Below are 27,671 nucleotides of genomic sequence, written 5' to 3'. Positions count from 1 at the left end.
AAAATCCTGTTGACAGATTCTCTTTACAGGAAATGGATTACATACAATGTTATTAATCCTGATGCCTTAGCAAGAAGTAACTATCAAACCTGTGAAACCAGTTCACCAACTTTACCAAGGTATCTGTAGTATGCACTATTCCTACACTATCCGCAATTATCTTCGAAAGACATTCCCTTAAGCAAATAGTACACGTAATGAGAATTACGGTAGAGGGTGTTATAATGCTTTCCACCTTAAAGAAACATTAAAGCAGGTTAAAAGCTCAAATCTGCTCACATGCTACAATTGTCACTAAAGAAAACTTGCCAAAAACTGCAGCATTTGATTTTCTAGAACAATGTAAGACAAGGTAAAACGAATCTAAAAATAATGTAAAAATGAATGTAGTGTAAACTGTAATATAAAGAAGAATCACTTGTATTATATAACATTTTCACAACATAACGGATGGCAAGAAAAATGACAGAGAATATGTCACTGACATCTATAAAAGTAAAGCTAATTTAGTGGGGACTGTAAAGGTACCGTCACATTAAGCGACGCTGCAGCGATATAGACAACGAGCCGATCGATGCAGCATCGCTGTTTAGGTCGCTAGGAGACGTCAAACAACAGCTGAACGATGCAGGAGTGATCCAGTGACGTACTTATCGTTCTCACTGGTTGTTGCACCATGAAAAAACATTGCAGGCATCATTGCTTCTGCTGTCAAACATGACGAATCACACCGACCTGACGACCAAATAAAGTTCCGGACTTTCAGCGACGACCAGCGATGTCACAGGACGCTGCAACGTCACGGATCGTTGTCGTTCTCGTTGGAAAGTTGTTCAGTGTGAAGGTACCTTTAACCCCTTTCTGACCTCGGACGGGATAGTACGTCCGAGGTCAGAAGCCCCGCTTTGATGCGGGCTCCGGCGGTGAGCCCGCACCAAAGCCGGGACATGCCAGCTGTTTTGAACAGCTGACATGTGCCCGTAATAGGCGCGAGCAGAATCGCGATCTGCCCGCGCCTATTAACTAGTTAAATGCCGCTGTCAAACGCAGACAGCGGCATTTAACTACCGCATCCGGCTGGGCGGCCGGAAATGACGTCATCGCTGACCCCCGTCACATGATCGGAGGTCGGCGATGCTTCTCCATTGTAACCATAGAGGTCCTTGAGACCTCTATGGTTACTGATCGCCGGTAGCTGTGAGCGCCACCCTGTGGTCGGCGCTCACAGCACACCTGATTTTCTACTACATAGCAGCGAACAGCAGATTGCTGCTATGTAGCAGAGGCGATCGTGCTGTGCCTGCTTCTAGCCTCCCATGGAGGCTATTAAACCATGGCAAAAGTAAAAAAAAAAGTAAAAAAAAATGTGAAAAAATAAAAAAAATATAAAAGTTTAAATCACCCCCCTTTCGCCCCAATCAAAATAAATCAATAAAAAAAAAATTAAATCTACACATATTTGGTATCGCCGCGCTCAGAATCGCCCGATCTATCAATTAAAAAAAAGCATTAACCTGATCGCTAAACAGCGTAGCGAGAAAAAAATTCAAAACGCCAGAATTACGTTTTTTTGGTCACCGCGACATTGCATTAAAATGCAATAACGGGCGATCAAAAGAACGTATCTGCACCAAAATGCTATCATTAAAAACGTAATCTTGGCACGCAAAAAATAAGCCCTCAACCGACCCCAGATCATGAAAAATGGAGACGCTACGAGTATCGGAAAATGGCGCAATTATTTTTTTTTTTAGCAAAGTTTGGAATTTTTTTTCACCACTTAGGTAAACAATAACCTAGTCATGTTAGGAGTCTATGAACTCGCACTGACCTGGAGAATCATAATGGCAGGTCAGTTTTAGCAATTAGTGAACCTAGCAAAAAAGCCAAACAAAAAACAAGTGTGGGATAGCACTTTTTTTGCACTTTCACCGCACTTGGAATTTTTTTCCCGTTTTCTAGTACACGACATGCTAAAACCAATGATGTCGTTCAAAAGTACAACTCGTCCCGCAAAAAATAAGCCCTCACATGGCCAAATTGACGGAAAAATAAAAAAGTTATGGCTCTGGGAAGGAGGGGAGTGAAAAACGAACACGGAAAAACGAAAAATCCCAAGGTCATGAAGGGGTTAAGTAAGCAATCCATGGACAATCCATTGTGTTAAAGGTGTCTCATTGATATTCCATGGTGTTCCACTGCTGGAAACTTCATTAGTCATCTGTAATCTGTTGGGTAATCTGATAGCAAGTGTTTATTTCCCTGCAGCGTCATCACAGGGGAAAGAATTACACAAGAAGTTCAGAATGGATCACTATGCACCATTCTTCAAATCTGACGAGACCTTGGGCAATGCCTGAGAGAAACCTTCATGAGGGAACGTCACTCCCATCTTTCTCCCAGGATTATGGTATGGGGTGACAATGTCCTGTACCCAAAACCTTCTAGTCTTCATTCCAGTTAACAGGTAAACAGCTCAGAATTGTAGAGATTTTGACATGGAGCAGTGGTACAGCCATTTCTCTAAAGTGTCCCAAGAGTAGTTATTCATCACAATAACGCCAGTCCATATTTTGCTCATACTTCTGTGAGCACCCTCCATGGCCTAAATGTGCTACCATGGCCTGCAGACAGGGGTGTAATGACTGCGATGCGTCGCGACCGAGCTCGTGTGGGTGGGGGCCTATGCGGGTATATATATATATATATATATATACATATATATATTAGGATAAGAGACAAAGTGAGGAAAATAAGTTTTGCCACCTGCAAAAAATGGAGAGGTCACTAATTTTTAGCATACGTACACTTCAATTGTGACAGAATCTAAAAATAAAATCCAGAAAATCACATTGTATGATTTTTAAGTAATTAAATTGCATTTTATTGCATGAAATAAGTAATTGATCACCTACCAACCAGCAAACATTCTGTTAGACCTGTTAGTTTTTATTGAAGCCCTCCACTCTGCACTCATAACCTGTATTAATTGCACCTGTTTCAACTTATTAACTGTATAAGCAACAACTGTACACACTGAATCAATCACACCCCAACCTCTCCACCATGGCCAAGACCAATGAGCCATCTAAGGATGCCAGGGACAAAATTGTAGCCCTGAATACGGCTGGGATGGGCTACAGGACAATAGGCAAGCAGCTTGGTTAGAAGACAACAACTATTGCTACAATTATTAGAAAATGGAAGTAACATAAGATGACTGTCAATCTTCTTAGGTCTGGAGCTCCATGCAAAATCTCGCCTCCTGGGGTAAGGATGATTCTGAGAAAGGTCAGAAATCAGCCCAGAACTACACAGGAGGACTTGGTGAATGATCTAAAGAGAGATGGGGCCACAGTCTCAAACATTGCAGTCATGGATTAAAATCACAAAAGCATATGTCCAGGCCTTTTTGAAGTTCGCCAATGACCATCTGGATGGTCCAGAGGAGGCATGGGAGAAGGTCATGTGGTCAGATGAGACAAAAATAGAACTTTTTGGCATCAACTCCACTCGCTGTGTTTGGAGGAAAAAGAAGGATGAGTACAACCCCAAGAACAACATCCCACAATCAAGCACAGTGGGGGAAACAGCATACTTTGGGGGTGCCTATCTGCAAAGAAGAGAGGACGACTGCACCGTAATTAAAGGTAGGATGGATGGGGTCTTGCATAGCGAGATTTTGGCAAACAACCTTCTTTTCTCAGTAAGAGCATTGAGGATGGGTCGTGGCTCGGTCTTCCAGCATGACAATGACCAGAAACACACAGCCAGGGCAACTAAGGAGTGGCTCCGTAAGAAGCATTTCAAGGTCCTGGAGTGGCCTAGCCAGTCTCCAGTCCTGAACCCAACAGAAAATCATGGTAGAGAACTGAAAATAAATGTTTCCCAGACACAGCCCCAAAACCTGAAAGAGCTGGATAAGATCTGTATGGAGGAGCAATCCAAAATCTCTGCTGCAATGTGTGCAAACATGGTCAAGAAGAACAGGAAACGTCTGATCTCTGTAATTGCAAAGAAAGGTTTCTGTACCAAATATTAAGTTCTGTTTTTTTATTGTATCAAATACTTTTTTCATACAATAAAATGCAAATTAAGTATGTAAAAATAATATAATGTGATTTTCTAGATTTTTTTTAAATTTTGTCTCTCACAGTTGAAGTGTACCTATGATAAAAAAATACAAACCTCTCCATTCTTTGTAGGTGGGAAAACTTGCAAAATCGGCAGTGTATCAAATACTTATTTTCCCCACTGTTTATATCAGGATGGAGGATATATATACCAGGATGGAGGATATATATACCACAATGGGAGGTCCCATCATAATCTTGCACAGCGGCCCTTCGGACTCTAGTAACGCCACTACTTGCAGAGTCTCTGGACTTACCTCCCATAAAGCATATATGGTATGTCATTGGTTGGCAATTACAAAGGGAGATGCAAACAGTAGATATTGATGATTTGTGCTCCCAAGTGCATTCATTGTGGCGGAGCATTAGTCACTTACCATTAGTAACCTCATTGATAGCAGCCCATATATGTAAGGCCTGAGTCACACTGCCGTAAAATACGTTAGAAGGCCATGCGAGAAAACATCGCATAGCACTTGGCCCAGTGTTAAAGGGAACCTGTCCCCCCGTTTTTTTCAATATGAGCTAAAAATAGCGTTCAATGGGGCCTGAGCTGTGCTTTTTAATAGTGCCTTTATTATCCCCTGATTCCTCACCTTTGCTGCCAAAATACGTTAGTAAACTCGTCATTTTCGGCTGTCAATCACCCCGGTCCTGTCCGATGGGCGATGCCAAATCGCTGTCTCTCCCCCCCACTCCTTGGCGTGTCAGACGTAACTCGATCTGTGAATAGCACAGATCGCGCTCATTTTTTGCGGTTGCGCAGTGCATTAGGCTCTAGCGCATGCGCAGTATGTATTGCCCAACTGTTGGCAAAGTATACAATACATCATTGCGCATGCGCGGGTTTTCACTGTAACCTCTGTGCCCCAGAAGTCTGGATATGCAAATTGTGTTTTCCTGGATGCCGGTAAACTTTTCCGGGGCACACAGGTTACAGTGAAAACCCGCGCATGCGCAATGATGTGCTGTATGCTATGCCCACAGTTGGGCAAAGCATAATGCGCAGGCACGAGATGACACTTTAATGCGCAGGCGTGAAATACAATGCCAAGAAGTTTCTTAGTGAAAAGCCGGAGGTGGGGAGAATCGGAGATTAGCCCACGCCCATTGGACCGGACTGGGGTGATTGACAGCCGAAAACGGCGTGTTTACTAAGGTATTTTGGCAGCAAAGGTGGGGAATAAGGGGATAATTAAAGGCACTATTGTAAAGCACAGCTCAGGCCCTATTGAACGCTATTTTTAGCTCATATTGAAAAAACGGGGTGACTGGTTCCCTTTAATCTATGTGGCAGCTCACATCACCGTATTTTTTCTCAGGCGCATTCGACGTGCGAGTAAAATTGTAGCTTGCTGGGAATGTACGCGTACATCTTCCAAGACTCGCCAATGCAAGCCTATAGGTGCGAGAAAAACTCGGGCGCCACACGGACCATCCGTCTAGCTTGCTAAAATACACCCACATTTTCCTCATTTTAGCCCATTGAGCAATTTAATTCAATGGGCAAAATCATTGAGAAATGTAAAGCCATATGCATGTCATACGGATGGTATACGGATGGTATACGGATACACGATTGGGAGAAAATTGCATCATCGCTTTGCAAACGCATTACACATGGATGACCATACAGAGAACACTTGTGCGACTCTCGTCAGGGAGACTCGGGCCGATTTTCCATATGTTTAGTGTGAAGCTGGCCTAAGTGCGGGCATTTCTACAGGGTGGGCCATTTATATGGATACACCTGGGTGGGCCATGTATATGGATACACCGAAATAAAATGGGAATGGTTGGTGATATCAACTTCCCGTTAGTGGCATATTAGTATATGGGAGGGGGAAAACAAGATGGGTGGTGACCATGGCGGCCATTTTGAAGCTGGCCATTTTGGATGCAACTTTATAAATGGCCCACCCAGGTGCCGGGACAACGGAGATGCAGTGACGGTGGGAGGAGGGTGAGTGGGGAATGGGGGGGGGGGGGGTGAGTCATGCTTACAATGATGAGATGGGGTGAGCCATGCAGTACCGAGGGGAGCCAGGCATACAACAGGGGAAGCCACACATACCAGAACAGGACCAGGGGGAGCCACGCATAGCAGGACAGGAATGAGGGGACAATGCATAGCCGGCTTATATTCGAGTCAATAAGCTGACCCAGTTTTCCGTGACAAAATTAGGTGCCTTGGCTTATACTCGGGTAGGCTTATACTCGTACATACGGTATATATTTATTTAAATGTACATATATATGTATATTAAAATGTGTTTGTAAATTACAGCGTATCCTACATACCAAATTAAATTGCTGTTGTAGTTTCTCATTTGCATAATTTATGCAGAACTGTTCAAAACTATTGACTTCGAAGGTCTCAAACCTGCAATGAAACATCTAGTCTTTAAATACTATAATAAAACATATAAAATATGACAAGATTTCACTCGTAATAATACAGAATAATAAAGTGTATAATTGCTGAAGTCACATTTGTACCATAATTATTCACCCCATATTGTCCATGAGAAAGATGGGTATAAGTTAAGGTTAGGCTGAGTGTAACCCTAATGATGCTGTGAGCAAATTTAGGAAAGACCGAAGTGTTCCATTTCAACCATTGGTGTTTAGAGCATATACAGTGGGGGAAATAAGTATTTCATCCCTTGCTGATTTTGTAAGTTTGCCCACTGACAAAGACTTGAATAGTCTATAATTTTAAGGGTAGGTTACTTTTAACATTCAGAGATAGAATATCAAAAATAAAATCCAGAAAATCACATTGTATAAATTATATAAATGTATTTTCATTTTGCAGTGAGAAATAAGTATTTGATCCCTCTGGCAAACAAGACTTAATACTTGGTGGCAAAACCCTTGTTGGCAAGCACAGCAGTCAGATGTTTTTTGTAGTTAATGCTGAGGTTTGCGCACATGTTAGGAGCAATTTTGGTCCACTCCTCTTTGCAGATCATCTCTAAATCATTAAAGGGAACCTGTCACCAATCCCCCCCCCACCCCCAGGCATTTGAAACTAAAACCTTGTGCAGCAGTAATGTTGCATTCTGACAAGGTGGCTCTTTTAGTTATTGGTGTTGTAAATGCAGAAATAATCCGTTTTGTAATTTGTCCCAAATACCTGTCTTCAGTCCTGGAGGCAGTTCTTTCCCCCCTGCTGCAGACGCCTCACAGCCGTCACTCAGGTCTTCTTGGCGCCGTGCGCCGCCTCCTCTGCAGCAGGGGGGGAAAGACCTGCCTCCAGGACTGAAGACAGGTATTTCGGACAAATTACAAAACGGATTATTTCTGCATTTACAGCACCAATAACTAAAATAGCCACCTTGTCAGAATGCAGCATTACTGCTGAACAAGGTGGCTCTTTTAGTTTCAAATGCCTGGGGGGGGGGGGGGGGGCTGACAGGTTCCCTTCAACATTTTGAGTCTGTCACTTGGCAACTCAGAGCTTCAACTCCTCCAATAAGTTTCCTATGGGACTAAGGTCTGGAGACTAGCTAGGCCACTCCATGACCTTAACGTGATTCTTTTTGAGTCACTCCTTTGTTGCCTTGGCTGTATGTTTTGGGTCATTGTCTTGCTGGAAGACCCAGCCATGACCCATTTTTAATGTCCTGGCGGAGGGAAGGAGGTTGTCACTCAGGATTTTACGGTACATGGCTCTATCCATTCTCCCATTGATGTGGTGAAGTAGTCATGTGACCTTAGCAGAGAAACACCCACAAAAATAATGTTTCCACCTCCATGCTTGACATTGGGGACGGCGTTTTTTGGGTCACAGGAAGCATTTCTCTTCCTCCAAACACGGCAAGCTGAGTTAATGCCAAACACCTCAATTTTTGTCTCATCTGACCACAGCCCCATCTCCCAATCACTCATAGAATCATCCTGGTGTTCATTGGCAAACTTCAGATGGGCCTGCACATGTGCCTTCTTGAGCAGGGGGACCTTGTGGGCACTGCAGGATTTTAAACCTTTACGGCGTAATGTGTTACCAATGGTTTTCTTGGTGACTGTGCTCCCAGCTGCCTTGAGATCATTAACAAGTTCCCTTGTGTAGTTTTAGGCTGATCTATCACCTTCCTTATAATTAAGGATACACCACAAGGTGAGATTTTGCATGGTGCCCCAGACTGATGTCGATTGACTGTCATTTTGCATTTCTTCCACTTTCTTACAATTGCACCAACAGTTGTCTCCTTCTCACCCAGCGTCTTACTTATGGTTTTGAAGCCCATTCCAGCTTGGTGCAGGTTGATGAACTTGTACCTGACATCCTTATAAAGCTCTTTGGTCTTGCCCATGTTGTAGAGGTTAGCATCTGACTGATTTAGTCTGTGGACAGGAGCCTTTTATAAAGGTGACTATGTAACACAGCCGTCTTTAATGCAGGTACCAAGTAGATTAGGAGAATCTAACTGGTCTGTAGGAGCCAGAACTCTTAATGGTGGGTAGGGGATCAAATACTTATTTCTCACTGCAAATAAATTTATATAATTTATACAATGTAATTTTCTGGATTTTATTGTTAATATTCTATCTCTGAATGTTAAAATTAACCTACCCTTAAAATTATAGACTGTTCGTGTCTTTGTCAGTGGGCAAGCTTACAAAATAAGCAAGGTATCAAATACTTCTTTCTCCCACTTTATCTGTATTTAGTCGCACTGCAGTGTAGATGTGAGCAGTGATTTCCACATGTAGCAAAAATAAATATCGGTAGGAAATTCTCTATACACATGTAAATGTACGACTTCTAAAGAGACTAAACTGGGGAAATATTAAATCTGCGGATTTTGCTATTTTTTATAATTTATCTTTAATATACGGTACATAATAGGTTTTCTTATTCTATGTCCACATTCCAAAACCTTTGTATACTGTATATGTTTCACGTGTCACAACATGAAGTCTAATATTAATTGATGGAAAGGAACATAACTGCATAGGATGTCTCCCATGATTCATTAATATGGACTGCCTAGGAGTCATTAGAACAACCTTATTGACGCTTCTCAATCTGTCTTAGATATTATTCAGATGTCCCTTTTTCATGTACATATACTACATGTATACATTCGCATATATTCGTGATTTTCACGAATAAAACAAGTACCAATTATAATCTATGGAGCTGTTCACATTGGTTTTTTTTGAGGACCACGGGTGTGCCAAAAAAATCACCATACAAATCTATGAGTCCTTGAAAATAACGAACAGTACAAGAATGGTATCAGTGTGCAGTCTGTGATTAACATTGCAATGAATAGGAGAAGCTGATGGTAAAAACTGATACTCTGACCAAACACTGATGAAACTCAGATCCAAATCACTGATGAACAACGGACGTTATTACGCTGTTGTATGTCAATCTTCCCCAACTGCAAGTTCTCAAGAGCCACCAACAGATCAGGTCTTCAGCACAAGTGAGGCCACATTCACATGCTGAGTATTTGGTCAGTTTTTTACCTAAGTATTTAGGAACCAAAACCAGGAGTAGAACAATCAGAGGAAAAGCATAATAGAAACACGTCACCACTTCTGTATTTATCACCCACTCCTGGTTTTGACTTACAGATACTGATGTAACATACTGACCAAATACTTAACGTGTGAACGGGGTCTAATAATGCCATCACCTGTACAATACTAAGGAAATCCCGAAAACCTGATCTGTTGTTGGATCTTGTGGACTGGAGTTGCGGAACACTGTTGTATGTGTATTACTGTGTATTGTTGATTTTAAAAAATTCAACACAGGAAGTCAATAAAGAGAGGATCATTTCCAGTTTCTCGGTTTGTATTATGCATAAATAGCCCCATTGTATTATCATCTCAGATACATACCCATAGATATCCAGGACCCCAATGAATGTATGTTGCTTCCCAGGGAACTGCAAAGCCTTATTTATTTTTTCGATCACATAATCAAATAGATGGGAATAGATCTTTTTAGCCAGCGCATCTCGTCCATTTTCAGATTGAAGCTTTGTCATGGGTTTAATAACAGTATCAGATGTGGTGATGATCTTCCTATTGCACAGCCATTGTGCCACCTTATCTGTTTCCAGGTTTAACAGCTCACAGAATGTCTGAAGGTGTCTGTCATTTCTCTGCCAAGATACATTTACAATATTAATCAATTTGACAACTATCAAGAAAGTACAGGTCTAATGGTAAGCGAGCGTGAATAATATGACATCCTCATTTCTGTGTATCGGCCTAGCCGATCGCTGCGCTCTGTAAATGACTTTCGACTAACCTCTGCACTAATCCGTACCTCCCACTCCCGACTCCAAGACTTCTCCCGTGCTGCACCAATCCTCTAGAATGCTCTACCCCAAGAAATTAGGACCAGCCACAACTTGCACTGTTTTAGGCGCTCTCTCAAAACACATTTGTTCAGAGCGGCCTATCAAGTTCCCTAGTCAAAGTCATTTTATGTGTAAGTGTGCATGTGTAGCCCATTCACTATCGCCACCTATCCCCCACCCCCTGAAGATGGCTGGACCATCATTGTAAATACATCACTGTAAATACACACCTGTACTTTGTATCTCCCCCACCTCATTGTAGATTGTAAGTTCTCACGAGAAGGTTGTTTTATTTTGCTTTATTCATTATATTATTGTTAACGCTGTTACTTATGACTGTTGTGTTTGAAATTGTTTAACTGTAAAGCGCTGCAGAATATGTTGGCACTATATAAATAAAGATTATTATTACACCGTTTCGACATCAGGTATAGGGTCATGCAGTCCATTTTCTTCCATACACTAAATAATGAAGGGAAATAGTGAAATAGATGACAAGAGAACAGTAAGAGCTCTATTGGTGAGGAATTCATCAAGCACAGGTGCTTCTCACAAAATTAGAATTTCATATATTAAATAGAGGCTGTATTGTCATAATCATCAACATGAACAGAAATAAACACTTGAAATAGATGACTCTATATCATGATTTTCACTTTTTGTGTTGAAGAATTGAAATACCGTAAATTAACTTTTTGATGATATTCTAATTTCGTGAGAAGCACCTGTATTTTATGCCAGGTAAACACTGTTCTTCTAGGCGGGACTAGGGGATGACGTTCTTAATGAATCCGAAATTAATCATATGATCAATAATTATATTCTCATTATGAAAAAGAGGATTAAAAGGTTTCGCCAGTTGTTTTTTGTTTTCTTTTACTTTCTCCTTGAGTGCTGCTCCTGCACCACCGCTAGTGGCCCCCTTCACTAATGGAAGTGATCAGCTCCTGTACAGCAGTAATCTCACCACTGCAGCCAATCACTGGCCTCATTGCATGTGCTACACATGACTGCTGAGGCGAGTGTTTGGCTACGGTACTTAGGTGACATATGACGGTGGTTTTCTGTACTAGCAGGAACGATCAGAGTCGTGGGACTTTCAAGTGATGAGTAGTGTTTATTTTACAACATTCCCCGGCATCTTGTAAAACATTCTGGAAAAAAAACTTTTAGTGAATTTTTGACACTGCGTATTTTCACTGCGCACAAAACAGAGTCTTCCAGTTCCAGCAAAGTGCCTGGGATTTACAGAAATCTCAAGCCCACTTTGTTTTGTTTTGTTTTTTTTTAAGCTGGATAAACTGATCTGCGGTGCATGTTTCAAATCTGCAACATGTCACTTTCTCTAGTGAGTTTTGTGTGCGGATTTTCAACATAGATTTGCTTTAGATACAAACAAAAGAGTACAGCAGAACACTGTAAGCGCGCTAAGATTTATGCAAACATTGAATATACAGTTAGGGCCAGAAATATTTGGACAGTGACACAAGTTTTGTTATTTTAGCTGTTTACAAAAACATGTTCAGAAATACAATTATATATATAATATGGGCTGAAAGTGCACACTCCCAGCTGCAATATGATAGTTTCCACATCCAAATCGGAGAAAGGGTTTAGGAATCATAGCTCTGTAATGCATAGCGTCCTCTTTTTCAAGGGACCAAAAGTAATTGGACAATGGACTCTAAGGGCTGCAATTAACTCTGAAGGCGTCTTCCTCGTTAACCTGTAATCAATGAAGTAGTTAAAAGGTCAGGGGTGGATTCCAGGTGTGTGGTTTTGCATTTGGAAGCTGTTGCTGTGAGCAGACAACATGCGGTCAAAGGAACTCTCAATTGAGGTGAAGCAGAACATCCTGAGGCTGAAAAAAAAGAAAAAATCCATCAGAGAGATAGCAGACATGCTTGGAGTAGCAAAATCAACAGTTGGGTACATTCTGAGAAAAAAGGAATTGACTGGTGAGCTTGGGAACTCAAAAAGGCCTGGGCGTCCACGGATGACAACAGTGGTGGATGATCGCCGCATACTTAATTTGGTGAAGAAGAACCCGTTCACAACATCAACTGAAGTCCAGAACACTCTCAGTGAAGTAGGTGTATCTGTCTCTAAGTCAACAGTAAAGAGAAGACTCCATGACAGTAAATACAAAGGGTTCACATCTAGATGCAAACCATTCAGCAATACCAAAAATAGACAGGCCAGAGTTAAATTTGCAGAAAAACACCTCAAGAAGCCAGCTCAGTTCTGGAAAAGTATTCTATGGACAGATGAGACAAAGATCAACCTGTACCAGAATGATGGGAAGAAAAAAGTTTGGAGAAGAAAGGGAACGGCACATGATCCAAGGCACACCACATCCTCTGTAAAACATGGTGGAGGCAACGTGATGGCATGGGCATGCATGGCTTTCAATGGCACTGGGTCACTTGTGTTTATTGATGACATAAGAGCAGACAAGAGTAGCCGGATGAATTCTGAAGTGTACCGGAATATACTTTCAGCCCAGATTCAGCCAAATGCTGCAAAGTTGATTGGACGGCGCTTCATAGTACAGATGGACAATGACCCCAAGCATACAGCCAAAGCTACCCAGGAGTTCATGAGTGCCAAAAAGTGGAACATTCTGCAATGGCCAAGTCAATCTCCAGATCTAAACCCAATTGAGCATGCATTTCACTTGCTCAAATCCAGACTTAAGATGGAAAGACCCACAAACAAGCAAGACCTGAAGGCTGCGGCTGTAAAGGCCTGGCAAAGCATTAAGAAGGAGGAAACCCAGCGTTTGGTGATGTCCATGGGTTCCAGACTTAAGGCAGTGATTGCCTCCAAAGGATTTGCAACAAAATATTGAAAATAAAAATATTTTGTTTGGGTTATGTTTATTTGTCCAATTACTTTTGACCTCCTAAAATGTGGAGTGTTTGTAAAGAAATGTGTACAATTCCTACATTTTCTATCAGATATTTTTGTTCAACCCTTCAAATTAAACGTTACAATCTGCACTTGAATTCTGTTGTAGAGGTTTCATTTCAAATCCAATGTGGTGGCATGCAGAGCCCAAATCGCGAAAATTGTGTCACTGTCCAAATATTTCTGGCCCTAACTGTATGAAACTTGGAAGGCATTACTGTTATATAGAGTATACTTATAAAAAGCACATAAACAGACCAATTCATGGTAACCCATCAGCCGTGACAAGATGTAACCTTCTTTGATGAGAGCTTAACCTAATATCATGCCTCTCCTGGGCTAAAGGCCTAAAAATGTAAAAGGTAGGTAGGATCCAGCACTAATTACAAACCGCTTTAGGCCCACTTCACATATCCATTTTTCATGTCTGTATACGGTTCACTTTTTAAGGACCACAAATATAGACACATGCACACCCATTGTATTCACGTGTGTCCATATGAAAAACTGGCAGATATGTCCGCAAAACGTCCCGCACACGTGCACACTGACATCCATGTCATCAGCGTGACACATTCCCTGAGCTCTCTGAGCTCAGTGCTACCATGCATCAAAGATGGGAGTTGTACTCAGCTTGCACTGTCTGTAAAATTAAGAATTAAACAAAAAAATTGGTGTGGGCTCATGCTTAATTTTGATAACCAGAGGACAGAAAGCCCATGGCTGGTGGCTGATGTTACTAATCTGGAAAAGGGGACAATATCCCAAAAGGGTCCCAGGATAACTGTTCTTACCTGTTTGCTTAGCCTTTACTAGTTTATGAGGGGACCTTACAAAAAATGACGCAGGGTCCCTTATAAATTCTAACCAGCAAAGGCTAAACTGAGAGCTGCGGACTAATATTAATAGCCAGGGAAGGGGCCATCGATATTGGACCCCCCTCCCAGGCTACCAATATCAGCCCCAGCCGCTCCAGAAATGGCATATCCATAAGATGCACCAAATCTGTTGCTTAGATTCGCACTTACCACTTGCCTTGGTGGGGTGGCAAGTGGGGTAATAGGGTAGCGGATTGATGTCAGCTTTGTATTGTCAACTGACTTCAAGCCCAAGGGATAGTAAAGGAGAGGCGTCTCTAAGATGCCCCCATTGCTAACCCTATAGTCTTATTGTAAAAAGACACAGCAAGAAGTCCTTTAACTGTAATAAACACACCCCACCCTCATTTTCCCATTACTGTAAAAATGAAAATAATAAAAAACATATTCCTCATCTGTCCGACGATAATCTACCGTATTTGTTCCACACCGTAATCCATCTCTGCTTCATCTGGATGCCTCGATGAACAATGGCATAATGCGACCAATCAGCTTGGCATCCAGGAGACATTGAGCTGAGTGAGGAATATGGTGTTTTTTTATTTTTAATTTTACACTAATAAATAAATAAGAGAGGGTAGAGAGTGTTTATTTTAAATAAAGGAGTCTGTGTATTTCTTTCAATTAAAGTACTTGCTCTGCCTGTATATTTTTAACAATATGACTATGGGGTTAACATTAGGACTACTGGACTCGTGACCTCGACTAGAACTACTGAAGTGAAAGTAGTCAAAATGACTATACCAGTAGTCCTAGTGTTAAAATTGCCCCTTCACTACTAACCGCTGTGCTTGATGCCAGCGGCCATAAAACAGCTGACATCAACCCCAACCCTTTACCCCACTTGCCACCACACCAGGGAAAGCAGGAAAAGCGAGGCTAAGCACCAGATTTGGCGCATCTTATCGATGTGCCATTTCTGGGGCCACTGAGAGCTGATGTTATTAGTCTGGGAGGAGAGCCAATATCCATGGCCTCTTCCTTGGCTATTAATATCAGCCCACAGCTGTCAATTTAGCCTTTGCTGGTTAGAATGTATAGGGGGACCTTACGTCACTCTTTGTCTCGGGTCCCCTGTAAACTAACCAGTAAAGCAGGGGTCCCCAACCTGTAGCTCGGGAGTCACATGTGGCTCGCGGGCCCATGAATTGTGGCTCGCGGCTGTCTGCCAGCTTGGTGCATTAGCTCCAGTACTAGCAAACAGGTATGAAGAGCAGATCTGAAAATGGTGAATTTTGTGAGCAGCCCTGCACAGAAGAGCAGATCTGGATGCTCATATACTGGTGTTAGGGGTTTTGAGATGAATTAAGTATGGTACGCTGGAGACAAGATGACACCACCTGTCACAGGAAGTGTTTGAAGCTGGATGTGACAGTGACTTGGGAGTGCTTGATATGAGAATACCGAATTGGGGGTATTGTAGGAACCCCTGGATCTTTGTATACTGCTTTGGAGTGATTGATTTTTGTGGAAAAAGCTTTGGTTACCATTATGCCTAAAATGGGGGTTTTGGTTGCCACTACTTGCGACCCTCTCTCAGAGCTGAATGTGGCTGAATGTGGCTCTCAAGGTCAGAAACGTTGGGGACCTCTGCAGTAAAGGCTAAGCAAACAGCTGTGAGCTGTTATTAATAGCCTGGGAACATCTAGGGCTAATGGCCCCTTTCCATATGTGTCACACTGACTGTACACGGACACACGGATGTCACATACGTACACACATATGTGACATGGACATGGACCACAGATCTCGCCAGTACTGTTTTTTCCAGAACCAAAATCACCAGGGCGTGTGAAGGAGGCCTTAGTTAGGCAGATGGGAAGAGGAGTGCTCAGTCAGAAAGAAAAGGCAGTAAACAAATCCAATAGTTTACTACAAAATCCAGTATATGTAGTATAAAAACAAAGCAACTTTATTTAAAACATGGCATACCAACAAGAAACAAAGCTGCAGCGTAAAAGAACGCAATAAAAAAATGCAAGTAACCAAACTTACCTAATAGGTGATGTAGAAAAACTACAACAACAAAAAGTCATCAAATACTCATCCTGAGAGCCTTAAACGGAATCTGTCATCCCAAAAATCGTATTTGAGCTAAGGCCACCGCCAAGTGTCTGTATGGGGCCATAACGTTTGTGCAGCACTATTTGGAGCCAGTGTCTGTATGGGGCCATAACGTTTGTGCAGCACTATATGGGGCCAGTGTCTGTATGGGGCCATAACGTTTGTGCAGCACTATATGAGGCAAGTGTCTGTATGGGGCCATAACGTTTGTGCAGCATTATATGGGGCAAGTGTCTGTATGGAGCCATAAAGTTTGTGCAGCACTATATGGGGCAAGTGTCTGTATGGGGCCATAACGTTTGTGCAGCACTATATGGGGCAAGTGTTTGTATGGGGCCATAATCAACGTTTGTGCAGCACTATATGGGGCAAGTGTCTGTATGGAGCATCTTATGGGGCCATAATCAACTTTTATGCAGCACTGTATGGGGCAAATATCTTTATGAAGCATCTTATGGGGCCATAATCAACATTTGTGCAGCATTATATGGGGCATATTTTAATATGGAGCATCTTATGGGGCCATCATAAACTTTATGGAGCATTATATGGGGCTCCTGATTCAATATGGATATTTAACCCCTTTACCCCCAAGGGTGGTTTGCACATTATGGACCGGGCCAATTTTTACAATTCTGACCACTGTCCCTTTATGAGGTTATAACTCTGGAACGCTTCAACGGATCCCGGTGATTCTGACATTTTTTCTTGTGACATATTGTACTTCATGATAGTGGTAAAATTTCTTTGATATTACCTGCGTTTATTTGTGAAAAAACGGAAATATGGCAAAAATTTTGAAAATTTTGCAATTTTCCAACTTTGAATTTTTATGCAATTAAATCACAGAGATATGTCACACAAAATACTTAAGTAACATTTCCCCCATGTCTACTTTACATCAGCACAATTTTGGAACCAACATTTTTTTTTTGTTAGGGAGTTATAAGGGTTAAAAGTTGACCAGCAATTTCTCATTTTTACAACACCATTTTATTTTAGGGACCACATCTCATTTGAAGTCATTTTGAGGGGTCTATATGATAGAAAATACCCAAGTGTGACACCATTCTAAAAACTGCACCCCTCAAAGTTCTCAAAACCACATTCAAGAAGTTTATTAACCCTTCAGGTGCTTCACAGGAATTTTTGGAATGTTTAAATAAAAATTAACATTTAACTTTTTTTCACAAAAAATTTACTTCAGCTCCAATTTGTTTTATTTTACCAAGGGTTACAGGAGAAAATGGACCCCAAACGTTCTTGTACAATTTGTCCTGAGTACGCTGATACCCCATATGTGGGGGTTAACCACAGTTTGGGCGCATGGCAGAGCTCGGAAGGGAAGGAGCGCCATTTGACTTTTCAATGCAAAATTGACTGGAATTGAGATGGGACGCCATGTTGCGTTTGGAGAGCCACTGATGTGCCTAAACATTGAAACCCCCCACAAGTGACATCATTTTGGAAAGTAGACCCCCAAAGGAACTTATCTAGAGGTGTGGTGAGCACTTTGACCCACCAAGTGCTTCACAGAAGTTTATAATGCAAAACCGTAAAAATAAAAAATCTTTTTTTTTTCACAAAAATTATCTTTTCGCCCCCAATTTTTTATTTTCCCAATGGTAAGAGAAGAAATTGGAACCAAAATGTTGTTGCACAATTTGTCCTGAGTACTCTGATACCCCATATGTGGGGGTGAACCACGGTTTGGGCGCACGGGAGAGCTCGGAAGGGAAGGAGCACTGTTTTACTTTTTCAACGCAGAATTGGCTGGAATTGAGATCGGACGCCATGTCGTGTTTGGAGAGCCCCTGATGTGTCTAAACAGTGGAAACCCCTCAATTATAACTGAAACCCTAACCCAAACACACCCCTAACCCTAATTCCAACAGTAACCCTAACCACACCTCTAACCCAGACACACCCCTAACCCAAATCCCAACCCTATTCCCAACCGCAAATGTAATCCAAACCCCAACCCTAACTTTAGCCCCAACCCTAACTGTAGCCTTAACCCTAACTGTAGCCTTAACCCTAACTGTAGCCTTAACCCTAACTGTAGCCTTAACCCTAACTGTAGCCTTAACCCTAGCCCTAACCATAACTCTAGCCCTAACCATAACTCTAGCCCTAACCCTAACCCTAGCCCTAACCCTAACCCTAGCCCTAATCCTAACCCTAGCCCTAACCCTAACTGGAAAATGGAAATAAATACATTTTTTTTAATTTTTTGATTTTTCCCTAACTAAGGGGGTGATGAAGGGGGGTTTTATTTATTATTTATAGCTTTTTTTAGCGGATTTTTATGATTGGCAGCCGTCACACACTGAAAGACGCTTTTTATTGCAAAAAATATTTTTTGCGTTACCACATTTTGAGAGCTATAATTTTTCCATATTTGAGTCCACAGAGTCATGTGAGGTCTTGTTTTTTGCGGGACGAGTTGACGTTTTTATTGGTAACATTTTCGGGCACGTGACATTTTTTGATCGCTTTTTATTCCAATTTTTGTGAGGCAGAATTACCAAAAACCAGCTATTCATGAATTTCTTTTGGGGGAGGCGTTTATACCGTTCCGCGTTTGGTAAAATTGATAAAGCAGTTTTATTCTTCGGGTCAGTATGAATACAGCGACACCTCATTTATATCATTTTTTTATGTTTTGGTACTTTTATACGATAAAAACTATGTTATAGAAAAAATAATTATTTTTGCATCGCTTTATTCTGAGGACTATAACTTTTTTATTTTTTTGCTGATGTTGCTGTATGGCGGCTCCTTTTTTGCGGGACAAGATGACGCTTTCAGCGGTACCATGGTTATTTATATCTGTCTTTTTGATCGCGTGTTATTCCACTTTTTGTACGGCGGTATGATAATAAAGCGTTGTTTTTTGTCTCGTTTTTTTTTTTTTCTTACGGTGTTTACTGAAGGGGTTAACTAGTGGGACAGTTTTATAGGTCGGGTCGTTACGGACGCGGCGATACTAAATATGTGTACTTTTATTGTTTTGTTTTTTATTTAGATTAAGAAATGTATTTATGGGAATAATATATATATATTTTTTTTTTTCATTATTTAGGATTTTTTTTTTTTTTACACACTTGTAAAAAATTTTTTGAACTTTTTTACTTTGTCCCGGGGGGGACAATACAGATCGGTGATCTGCCAGTTTGCACAGCACTCTGACAGATCACCGATCTGTCTCAGAGTGCTGCAGCGTTACCAAGTGCCTGCTCTGAGCAGGCACTTGGTAAGCCACCTCCCTCCCTGCAGGACCCGGATCCGCGGCCATCTTGGATCCGGGACTTGCTGCAGGGGGGAAGGTAGGAGACACCCAGAGCAACGCGATCACATCGCGTTGCTGCGGGGGTCTCAGGGAAGCCCACAGGGAGCCCCCTCCCTGCGCGATGCTTCCCTGCACCGCCGGCACATCGCGATCATGTTTGATCGCGGTGTGCCGGGGGTTAATGTGCCGGGGGCGGTCCGTGACCGCTCCTGGCACATAGTGCCGGATGTCAGCTGCGATAAGCAGCTGACACCCGGCCGCGATCGGCCGCGCTCCCCCCGTGAGCGCGGCCGATCGTCTATGACGTACTATTCCGTCCTTGGGAAGTAAAGCCCACCCCACATGGACGGAATAGTACATCTAATGGCAGAAAGGGGTTAAAAACACTTAACCTACTGATGTCTCAATTAATTTCTCCTTCGCCTCATTGGGGGACACAGACCGTGGGTGTATGCTGCTGCCAATAGGAGGCTGACACTAAGTGATACAAAAAAGTGATCTCCTCCCCTGCAGTATACACCCTCCTGCTGGCTCTCAGCTAACCAGTTCTTGCTTAGTGTCTGTAGGAGGCACATGGGTCTGTTTCAGACCCCAACGTATCTTTATTTTACTTTTTACTTTTCTGTAAATTTTTAATTAACGGAGTGAAGGGGGCGACGGTTCCTTTCAAGGTTCCGATCTCTCCCGAACCATCAACAGGCGAGCACGGCGAGTATACCTCCCCGTACCCTTTCCTGCGACGTGGGAAGCCATGCCTGAGCTCACTTCAAGGGCGACGGTTCCTTTCATGGTCCCGATCTCCCCACACCAGCAGCAGGCGACCACATGGAGTGTCGCCTCCATGTATCCTCTCCTGGAGCCAGGCCTAATGCCGGACAACTGGCCCTGTCCACCCGGACTGAGCTCCGTGGCTGTACAGAGGACCCTCTCTATGGCGTCCGATCAGCCCCCACTGTCCCACCACTGTGAAAGCGGATGGCACAAGGAGGCGGACGGTTCCTCTCCACCTCCCTAACAAATGGATGATGGATTGAGGTTTATCCCTGCACCGTCCACGCTGCACAGAACAGCGCTGAAACCCACATCCACGGCGGCTCCATGCCGGGACGCGCACCAATGGTGAGTGGATCCATCTTCAGTGGGATATTCACATGCTGACAGGCAGCCTCAGCCACTTCCCTGTGGCCCACCTCTCTGAGGTAACGCTCTGGATGGCTGCAAAAATTTAGTCCCCGGCTTCGGCCGATTTGTAGGCCGCATCCTGGAAGTCTTGCCTGGAACGACCCACCGGTGACGTCCGCCGGCTACAGAAATTTAGGCCCCGGCTTAGGCCTACTCAACATCGTGTCTGTGGCTCCGCCCCCCAAATTGGCGCTTCTCGCTCTCTGCGAGATTTTATCAACTCTGCAACTCCCGGTGGCCATCTTGGTCCACCCGGCCAGCTCAGACTGGGGTGACAGTATTTTTGCATTAAAGGGGCACATCGACTCTACATCAGTACCCGGGTAAGGAAGTACCTGGTCTTAAAGGCACACGATTAGTAGTCCCTGGTCTTAAAGGCACATGACCAGTATTTCCTGGTCTTAAAGGCATATGGCCAGTATTCCCAGTCTTAAAGGCGTATGACAAGTATTCCTTGATCTTTTAAAGCGCATGACCAGTATTCCCTGGTCTTAAAGGCGCATGACCAGTATTCCCTGGTCTTAAAAGTTCATGACCAGTATTCCCTGGTCTTAAAGGTGCATGACAAGTATTCTCTGGTCTTAAAAGTTCATGACCAGTATTCCCTGGTCTTAAAGGTGCATGACAAGTATTCTCTGGTCTTAAAGGCGCATGACCAGTATTCTCTGGTCTTAAAGGCGTATGACCAGTATTCTCTGGTCTTAAAGGCGCATGACCAGTATTCCCTGGTCTTAAAGGCGCATGACCAGTATTCCCTGGTCTTAAAGGCGCATGACCAGTATTCTCTGGTCTTAAAGGCGCATGACCAGTATTCTCTGGTCTTAAAGGCGCATGACCAGTATTCTCTGGTCTTAAAGGCGCATGACCAGTATTCTCTGGTCTTAAAGGCGCATGACCAGTATTCTCTGGTCTTAAAGGCGCATGACCAGTATTCTCTGGTCTTAAAGGCGCATGACCAGTATTCTCTGGTCTTAAAGGCGCATGACCAGTATTCCCTGGTCTTAAAGGCGCATGACCAGTATTCCCTGGTCTTAAAGGCGCATGACCAGTATTCCCTGGTCTTAAAGGTGCATGACCAGTATTCCCTGGTCTTAAAGGTGCATGACTAGTATTCTCTGGTCTTAAAGGCGCATGACCAGTATTCTCTGGTCTTAAAGGCGCATGACCAGTATTCTCTGGTCTTAAAGGCGTATGACCAGTATTCCCTGGTCTTAAAGGCGCATGACCAGTATTCCCTGGTCTTAAAGGCGCTTGATCAATCCGAGGAGCCCTCCGCGGCCGACTCCAGCTTTATCCTCTAGTTCCCCTCAGTGGACTTCTTCACTGACCAATCCATGGTTCTCTGACCAAGAGATTGAATCCCTCTGTGTACCCTCTGTGTTTGGAGTGCTCGCAGGACCAATATACATGGTCCCTATCCTACATGGGAGCCGTCGGCTAGAAGGGGCCGCAAGTATTATAGAAACATGCAGGCGTCTAGAAACATACAGGCATCTAGAAAACGGAAGTTTTTCGTTTCCTGCTCCCTCACCAATGATTTGATGACAACAAGGCTCTGAATATGGATTGGATATTGCCTGAGCTTGCCAGAGCGTCAGAGACTAAACTCCCTCGAGAGCATTTGCCATTCAATTCGGATAAGCGATTCACTGGACAGAAGCCTCTACGTGGCATGCCATGCCTGGCCTGTTTTTTAAGGGTGACGGGTCCTTTAAAGGGCACCGATCTCCCCACACCATCAACAGACGAGCACACGGAGTGTCGCCTTCATGTTTCCTCTTCTGCATCCAGGCCTAACGCCAGACAACCTGTCCTGTCCACCCGGAGACCTGAACTCTGTGGACATAGAGAGGCACCCTTTTTGGCGTAGGAGCTCCCCCCTCTGCATCACCACTATTTAGCGGATGATGCAAGAAGGCGGACAATTCCTCTCCACTTCCCTGTTAAGAGGTTGATGGATCGAGAGTTCCTAATTTTTATCTCTGCACCATGAAAAGAGGAGATGGCAAGAGACTATGACCTGCTGGATGCAGCCGCACATTCTGCCATGGGGCAGATTAACCGGGTAGAATCTCCTGTGGTATACCTACCAGTATCCCTACCCGATGGGTCATCAATTAAAAATACCATGGACTGTCAGATAGCAAATCTGGTTCGTTCCGTCTTGCGGCTTCGGGTCTAGCGCTCTATCCTCCCTAGCGGCCACATGGATTGCTAGAGCAATGGTCTCCTGGCTGGAGACCTTAACTACCTTGATTCACACCAGCAACAACTAGCCAATCAAATCCTTTGAGCGGGAGACTGATAAAGGATTGTATAAGGATTGTCCAGCACAGTCTACATCTAAGGGATCTTGGTTCCAAACAGGGGAACGAAAAGTAAGATCGACCCTGGACCTCAAACTTCTAACAACCTTTGACATGGTCCTCCTTCTTTGGATGGAGTTCCTCCGCTCAGCCATTACTTCAACAGAAAAAGGTGCAGTTTCTGGCATCCATCGACATTCGGGTTGCTTAACCTCTGCAAAAGTTCCTTCGCCTTTCCATTCGTCAACAGCATTTTCAAGTCACAACCTTGTCCTTCGGCCTTGCTTCCGCACCCAGAGTGTTCGCACGGGTCATGGCGGATGTCATGTTTCTCTTGCACTCTAGAGGCGTGCTCGTCCTGCCCTGTTTGGTCTGTCTAGCCGCCCTTCCAGGACTACGCTGAGTCGTCTATATCTCTTGCGATACCTTCTCACCTGGGCTGGCAGCTACACTTAGACAAGTTCTCCTCATTTCCAGCCCAGCAGATATCCTTTTTGAGGATGATCCTGCACACTTCTAGAAGGATAGTAATTCTTCCTCGAGACAAGGTCATGGCCCTTCAACAGGGAGCTCGCGCAAGGAGAGTTTTGAGGACTTGATTACTCACCCCCTCATTTCATTCGATTTGCTAAGAGAGTTCTGAGGAAAAATGGTGACAACAATGGAAGCGGTTTCCTTCGCTCCGCTTGTTTTCAGCAAGTCAAACAGACTTTCAGACAATAGTCTCTGAGCTCCTTCTTCATCCAGGGCCTTTCTCCCGGTTCAATGGTTATTAGTAACTACCAATGCCAGTCTTCTTCTCCCCATCATTGTTCTGGAGATCCGAACGGTAGTCTTACAGCAGGTCCACTGCCTTCTGGCGGGTCACCCTATCCGAATTCAATTGGATAATGCCACGGCGGTGCCTTACGTCAGTCATCTAGCAGGTAACCACGGTCAGGCGCCATGACCGAGGTACCTCACTTTCTCTGATGGGCCGAAGTCTATTATTCGGTGATCTCAGCAGTATATATCCCAGAAGTAGAACTCTGAACGGCAAACAAATTCAGCCGTCAGGGTTCCGCCTCAAGTCAGTGGGAACTTCACCCCGAAGTCTTCCATCAGATCTGTCCTTACTGGAGCTCTCCAGTTGTAGGTGGGATGACATCCAGACTGAAGGCCAATGAACTCGAGTTCGTGGTTCGTCTCGAGATCCAAGAGAAATCGCTCTCCATGCTCTGGTTCTGCCGTGGTACCAGTTTCCATAACTCCCCTTCCACTGCTTCCGAAAGCCTTTTGGAAGCAGAAAGGGGCTCCAGTGATCCGCAGAGATCCGCACTGACCACGTCCGTTTTTTTTTGTTTGCGGAGCTAGTATCTTCTCGCCTTATCGCAGCACAACTGCAAGTAGGGACTTTCTCACAGGGAGTTTTCACACGTAGTTCTTCCCTATCGCATACCGTTAGATCATTGGGGCCTTATTATTCCTAGGAGCCTTACAGTAGGCTCCTTTTTCATCCGGGCAGACTTTACTATCAGGGAAAGTCGCCCCGTTCTCCTCTGCGATATTCTCACTCTGACGAGTCTTCGGAGCTAGCTTCTCTGCTCTTTCAGACTTTTTTTGCCTTACCTTTGAGGCAAGGTTGTCCTCAGGCCATCTCCATCCCTTGTTACCAAGGTGGTACTGTATTACCACTGTTATGCGGGCATAGTTCTTCCCTCATCTCTTTTGGCTCCAGTCCACAAAATGGAATAAGATCCCCCATATTCTGGACGAAGTGAGTGCTCTGAGTAGGTACGTCTTGAGGACGGCGTCCTTCTGAAGGTTGTACGCTTTATTTGGGCTTCCTGACGGTAGAGGAAGGCTTCCTGACATTTTCAGGAAGGGTTTAGCTGTTTCATCGACCATGATAACATGGTGAATTCTTTTCACCATCCAGGAGTCCTTCCGTGCTAGATGTCAGCCTATCAAAGGTTCTAGGCACCAGGCGTCGGCAAGGCACGCCTGCAAGCTTGCGGATTCGTCCAGTCCGCATGCATTCTTGAAGCACTATAATTCCCACACTTCCACAGATGTGAGTCTGGGCAGGCGGACTCTGCAGGCCGCAGTGGTGCACTTGTAAGTAGTGGTTACACAGGGCCTGATCTATTGTTGTCCCCACCCAGGGACTGCTTTGGGACGTCCCACAGTCTGTGTCCCCCAATAAGGCGAAGGAGAAATAGGGATTTTTGTGTACTCACCGTAAAATCCTTTTCTCCGAGCCATTCATTGGGGGACACAGCTCCCACCCTGTTATTAGCTTATGCTTGTTTTTTATAATATGACATGCTATACGCTCATATATTGTTATTGATCTCCTACTGCTTTTGCACCGAACTGGTTAGCTGAGAGCCAGCAGGAGGGTGTATATTGCAGGGGAGGAGCTAACTTTTTTTGTATCACTTAGTGTCAGCCTCCTATTGGCAGCAGCATACACCCACGGTCTGTGTCCCCCAATGAATGGCTCGGAGAAAAGGATTTTACGGTGAGTACACAAAAATCCCTATTTTACTTTTATTGGTATCCATTTTTACTTTTGACACCAGTAGCTGCTGCATTTTCCACTCTAGGCTTATACTCGAGTCATTAAGTTTTCCCAGTTTTTTGTGACAAAATTAGGGGGGTCGGCTTATACTCGGGTCGTCTTATACTCAAGTATATGCGGTACTGCAGGAATCGGGAAAGGTCAGCGAGGCCCGGCACCTGCGCACTGCAGTACTTTGCTGTGCCCTCAACAGGGCAGACAAAGTACGCCTGCTGCCGGAGCCGCGGCAGGAAGACAAGAGGACGTTATCGTATGAAGACAGGAGGCACCGGACCCGGACCGCGACGTCCATAGGACCGAACCACAGCAGGATCGCCCCTGGGTGAGTATAATATAACCTGTTTTTCTTAACTTTCAGGTTACATCGGAGGCTTATCTACAGCATTACAGAATGCTGGAAATAAGCCCCTGATGCTGGTGGCCTTAGCTCATATATGATTTTTGGGGTGACAGATTCCCTTTAAGGTACAGTACATGCTGAAGAATATGTCCTAATGTTCAAATCTGTGCAGCACTGTTAAAGATCTGTTTTTTTCAGTAAGAAAAGCTGCTGCCAGATTTTAGTCAATAGACTGTTAACAAACGTGCCAGTCTAAGTATGATTTTTTTATTAGGCATTTTCCCACTTTTCTTCTCTGTAAGAATTAAAATGCATAAAGAAATAATGTCTGAATCAAAGCGCCAGCCAAACACTATGTGAAAAGGAAGAATTAGTGATACATTGACATTTACAACAGCGTCCTCCCTGTGCATACAACATATAGAGGAACAATTTCTTTACATTACAAATTTTTACTGAGAACCATCATGGCACGTACAAGTAGTTGCAGCTTTTCCTCTGAAATGTTCATATAGCAGCTGACACCAGAGAGTAGTGCCGACACCTTTCTCTATATTGAAGTTTATGTAACTTATAGTTACATAGAATGTATACAAGTAAAATACTGCATAATAAACTTATTTTACAATGAAGATGCTAAAACCCAGACCACTTAGTAAATAGCCCCTTAAGCAAATGTTTAATAATGAAGATGTCCAGTTCTTACAGCCACTGAAGACTTGTCATCACTAACTCTCTTGATCTCTACATTTCCCAAATGCAGGATAGCAGACAGTACTTTGAAGACATCCATCTGAAAGTCAACATTGAAACCTAAACATTGTGCCATTTGCCACAAAAAAAGAAGAAAATCTAGGTTAATCTGGTAAACCATAGCGCATGATTTGAGTTTATTGCTATCTACAAACCTTGGTTACATAAATGAAAAATATGGATTAAGAACAACATGGATTGATTCACATGCTGCAGTGGAGTTAAAAAGAAGTATGAAAAAATAGTCTATAATTTTTTTAGTGTGACTTGCCACAATTTTACAAAGCTGTAACTTGCTGCGCAGTTTTTAGAGGTGAAACTTATAAGAAAAAAATGTGTTTCACTTATACAAGTCTGTAGGCCATTTACTGTATTGTAAAACCCTGGCAAACCACAGTAGAAATGCATGTGTTTTCATCTGATGAGGTTTTGATGCAGCTTTTACCGCAATGTGTAAAAGCAATTTAACCATTATATATAAAATATAAGCTGTAATTAAAGTCAGCCAAAACCTCAGTTGTGGGGCTTATTAACGCATTTGTGCTTTGCCACATTTTTTCCATGTGCTTTTGGCTGCAGAAGTGTACCGTTTTACAGCACTAGCAAAGTGAATGATGTTTCTATTAAAACCTCATGCACATGCTACAATTTGTTATTCTTGCACATTTAAACCTTCAAAGCGTTTTTTTTTATCTGCAGTATATAACTTCTTTCTACGTTTCTCCAGTGTTTTTCACCTATTCAAATTTATGGGGAAAAACGCAAGTAAAAAGTAATATGAAATGCATGCAAAAATGTGCATGTTTTATGCAACGTTTCGGGGTATTGCCCCTCCTCGGTGCCATGCATGAGATCTAATTTGGCTGCATGAGAGGCCTCTAACTGAAGTTTAAGGGGTAACGTCTCTCTTTGTGGAGTGTG

General features: G+C 43.4%; 1 protein-coding gene and 1 long non-coding RNA gene across 3 annotated transcripts in view; one reads left to right on the top strand and one right to left on the bottom strand.

The window, feature by feature from the left end:
• The window catches only part of MYO5C (myosin VC), a 337,314-nt gene that overhangs the window by 183,021 nt on the left and 126,622 nt on the right, over nucleotides 1-27,671 (bottom strand). The window contains exons 9-11 of the mRNA XM_069765981.1: nucleotides 26,704-26,810; nucleotides 9,996-10,261; nucleotides 6,435-6,516 (exon numbers count right to left, since the gene is read on the bottom strand). Coding sequence (XP_069622082.1) covers nucleotides 6,435-6,516; nucleotides 9,996-10,261; nucleotides 26,704-26,810 — 455 coding nt within the window. The remainder of the gene's footprint in view (nucleotides 1-6,434; nucleotides 6,517-9,995; nucleotides 10,262-26,703; nucleotides 26,811-27,671) is intronic.
• On the top strand, nucleotides 30-26,876 carry LOC138676553 (uncharacterized). Of its 2 annotated transcripts, XR_011320792.1 has the most exons (4): nucleotides 30-119; nucleotides 2,269-2,467; nucleotides 10,193-10,324; nucleotides 26,761-26,876. It is a non-coding gene; the product is annotated as an uncharacterized lncRNA (long non-coding RNA). The 2 variants fall into 2 exon arrangements; XR_011320793.1 differs by lacking the exon at nucleotides 26,761-26,876 and having other exon boundaries at nucleotides 10,220-10,547.

Source organism: Ranitomeya imitator, chromosome 4 (assembly GCF_032444005.1).
Source record: "Ranitomeya imitator isolate aRanImi1 chromosome 4, aRanImi1.pri, whole genome shotgun sequence".
In the NCBI taxonomy this organism is placed as follows: Eukaryota; Metazoa; Chordata; class Amphibia; order Anura; family Dendrobatidae; genus Ranitomeya; species Ranitomeya imitator.
The sequence above is the reverse complement of the archived record's forward strand: the minus strand, read 5'-3'. Positions and strand labels throughout refer to the sequence as shown.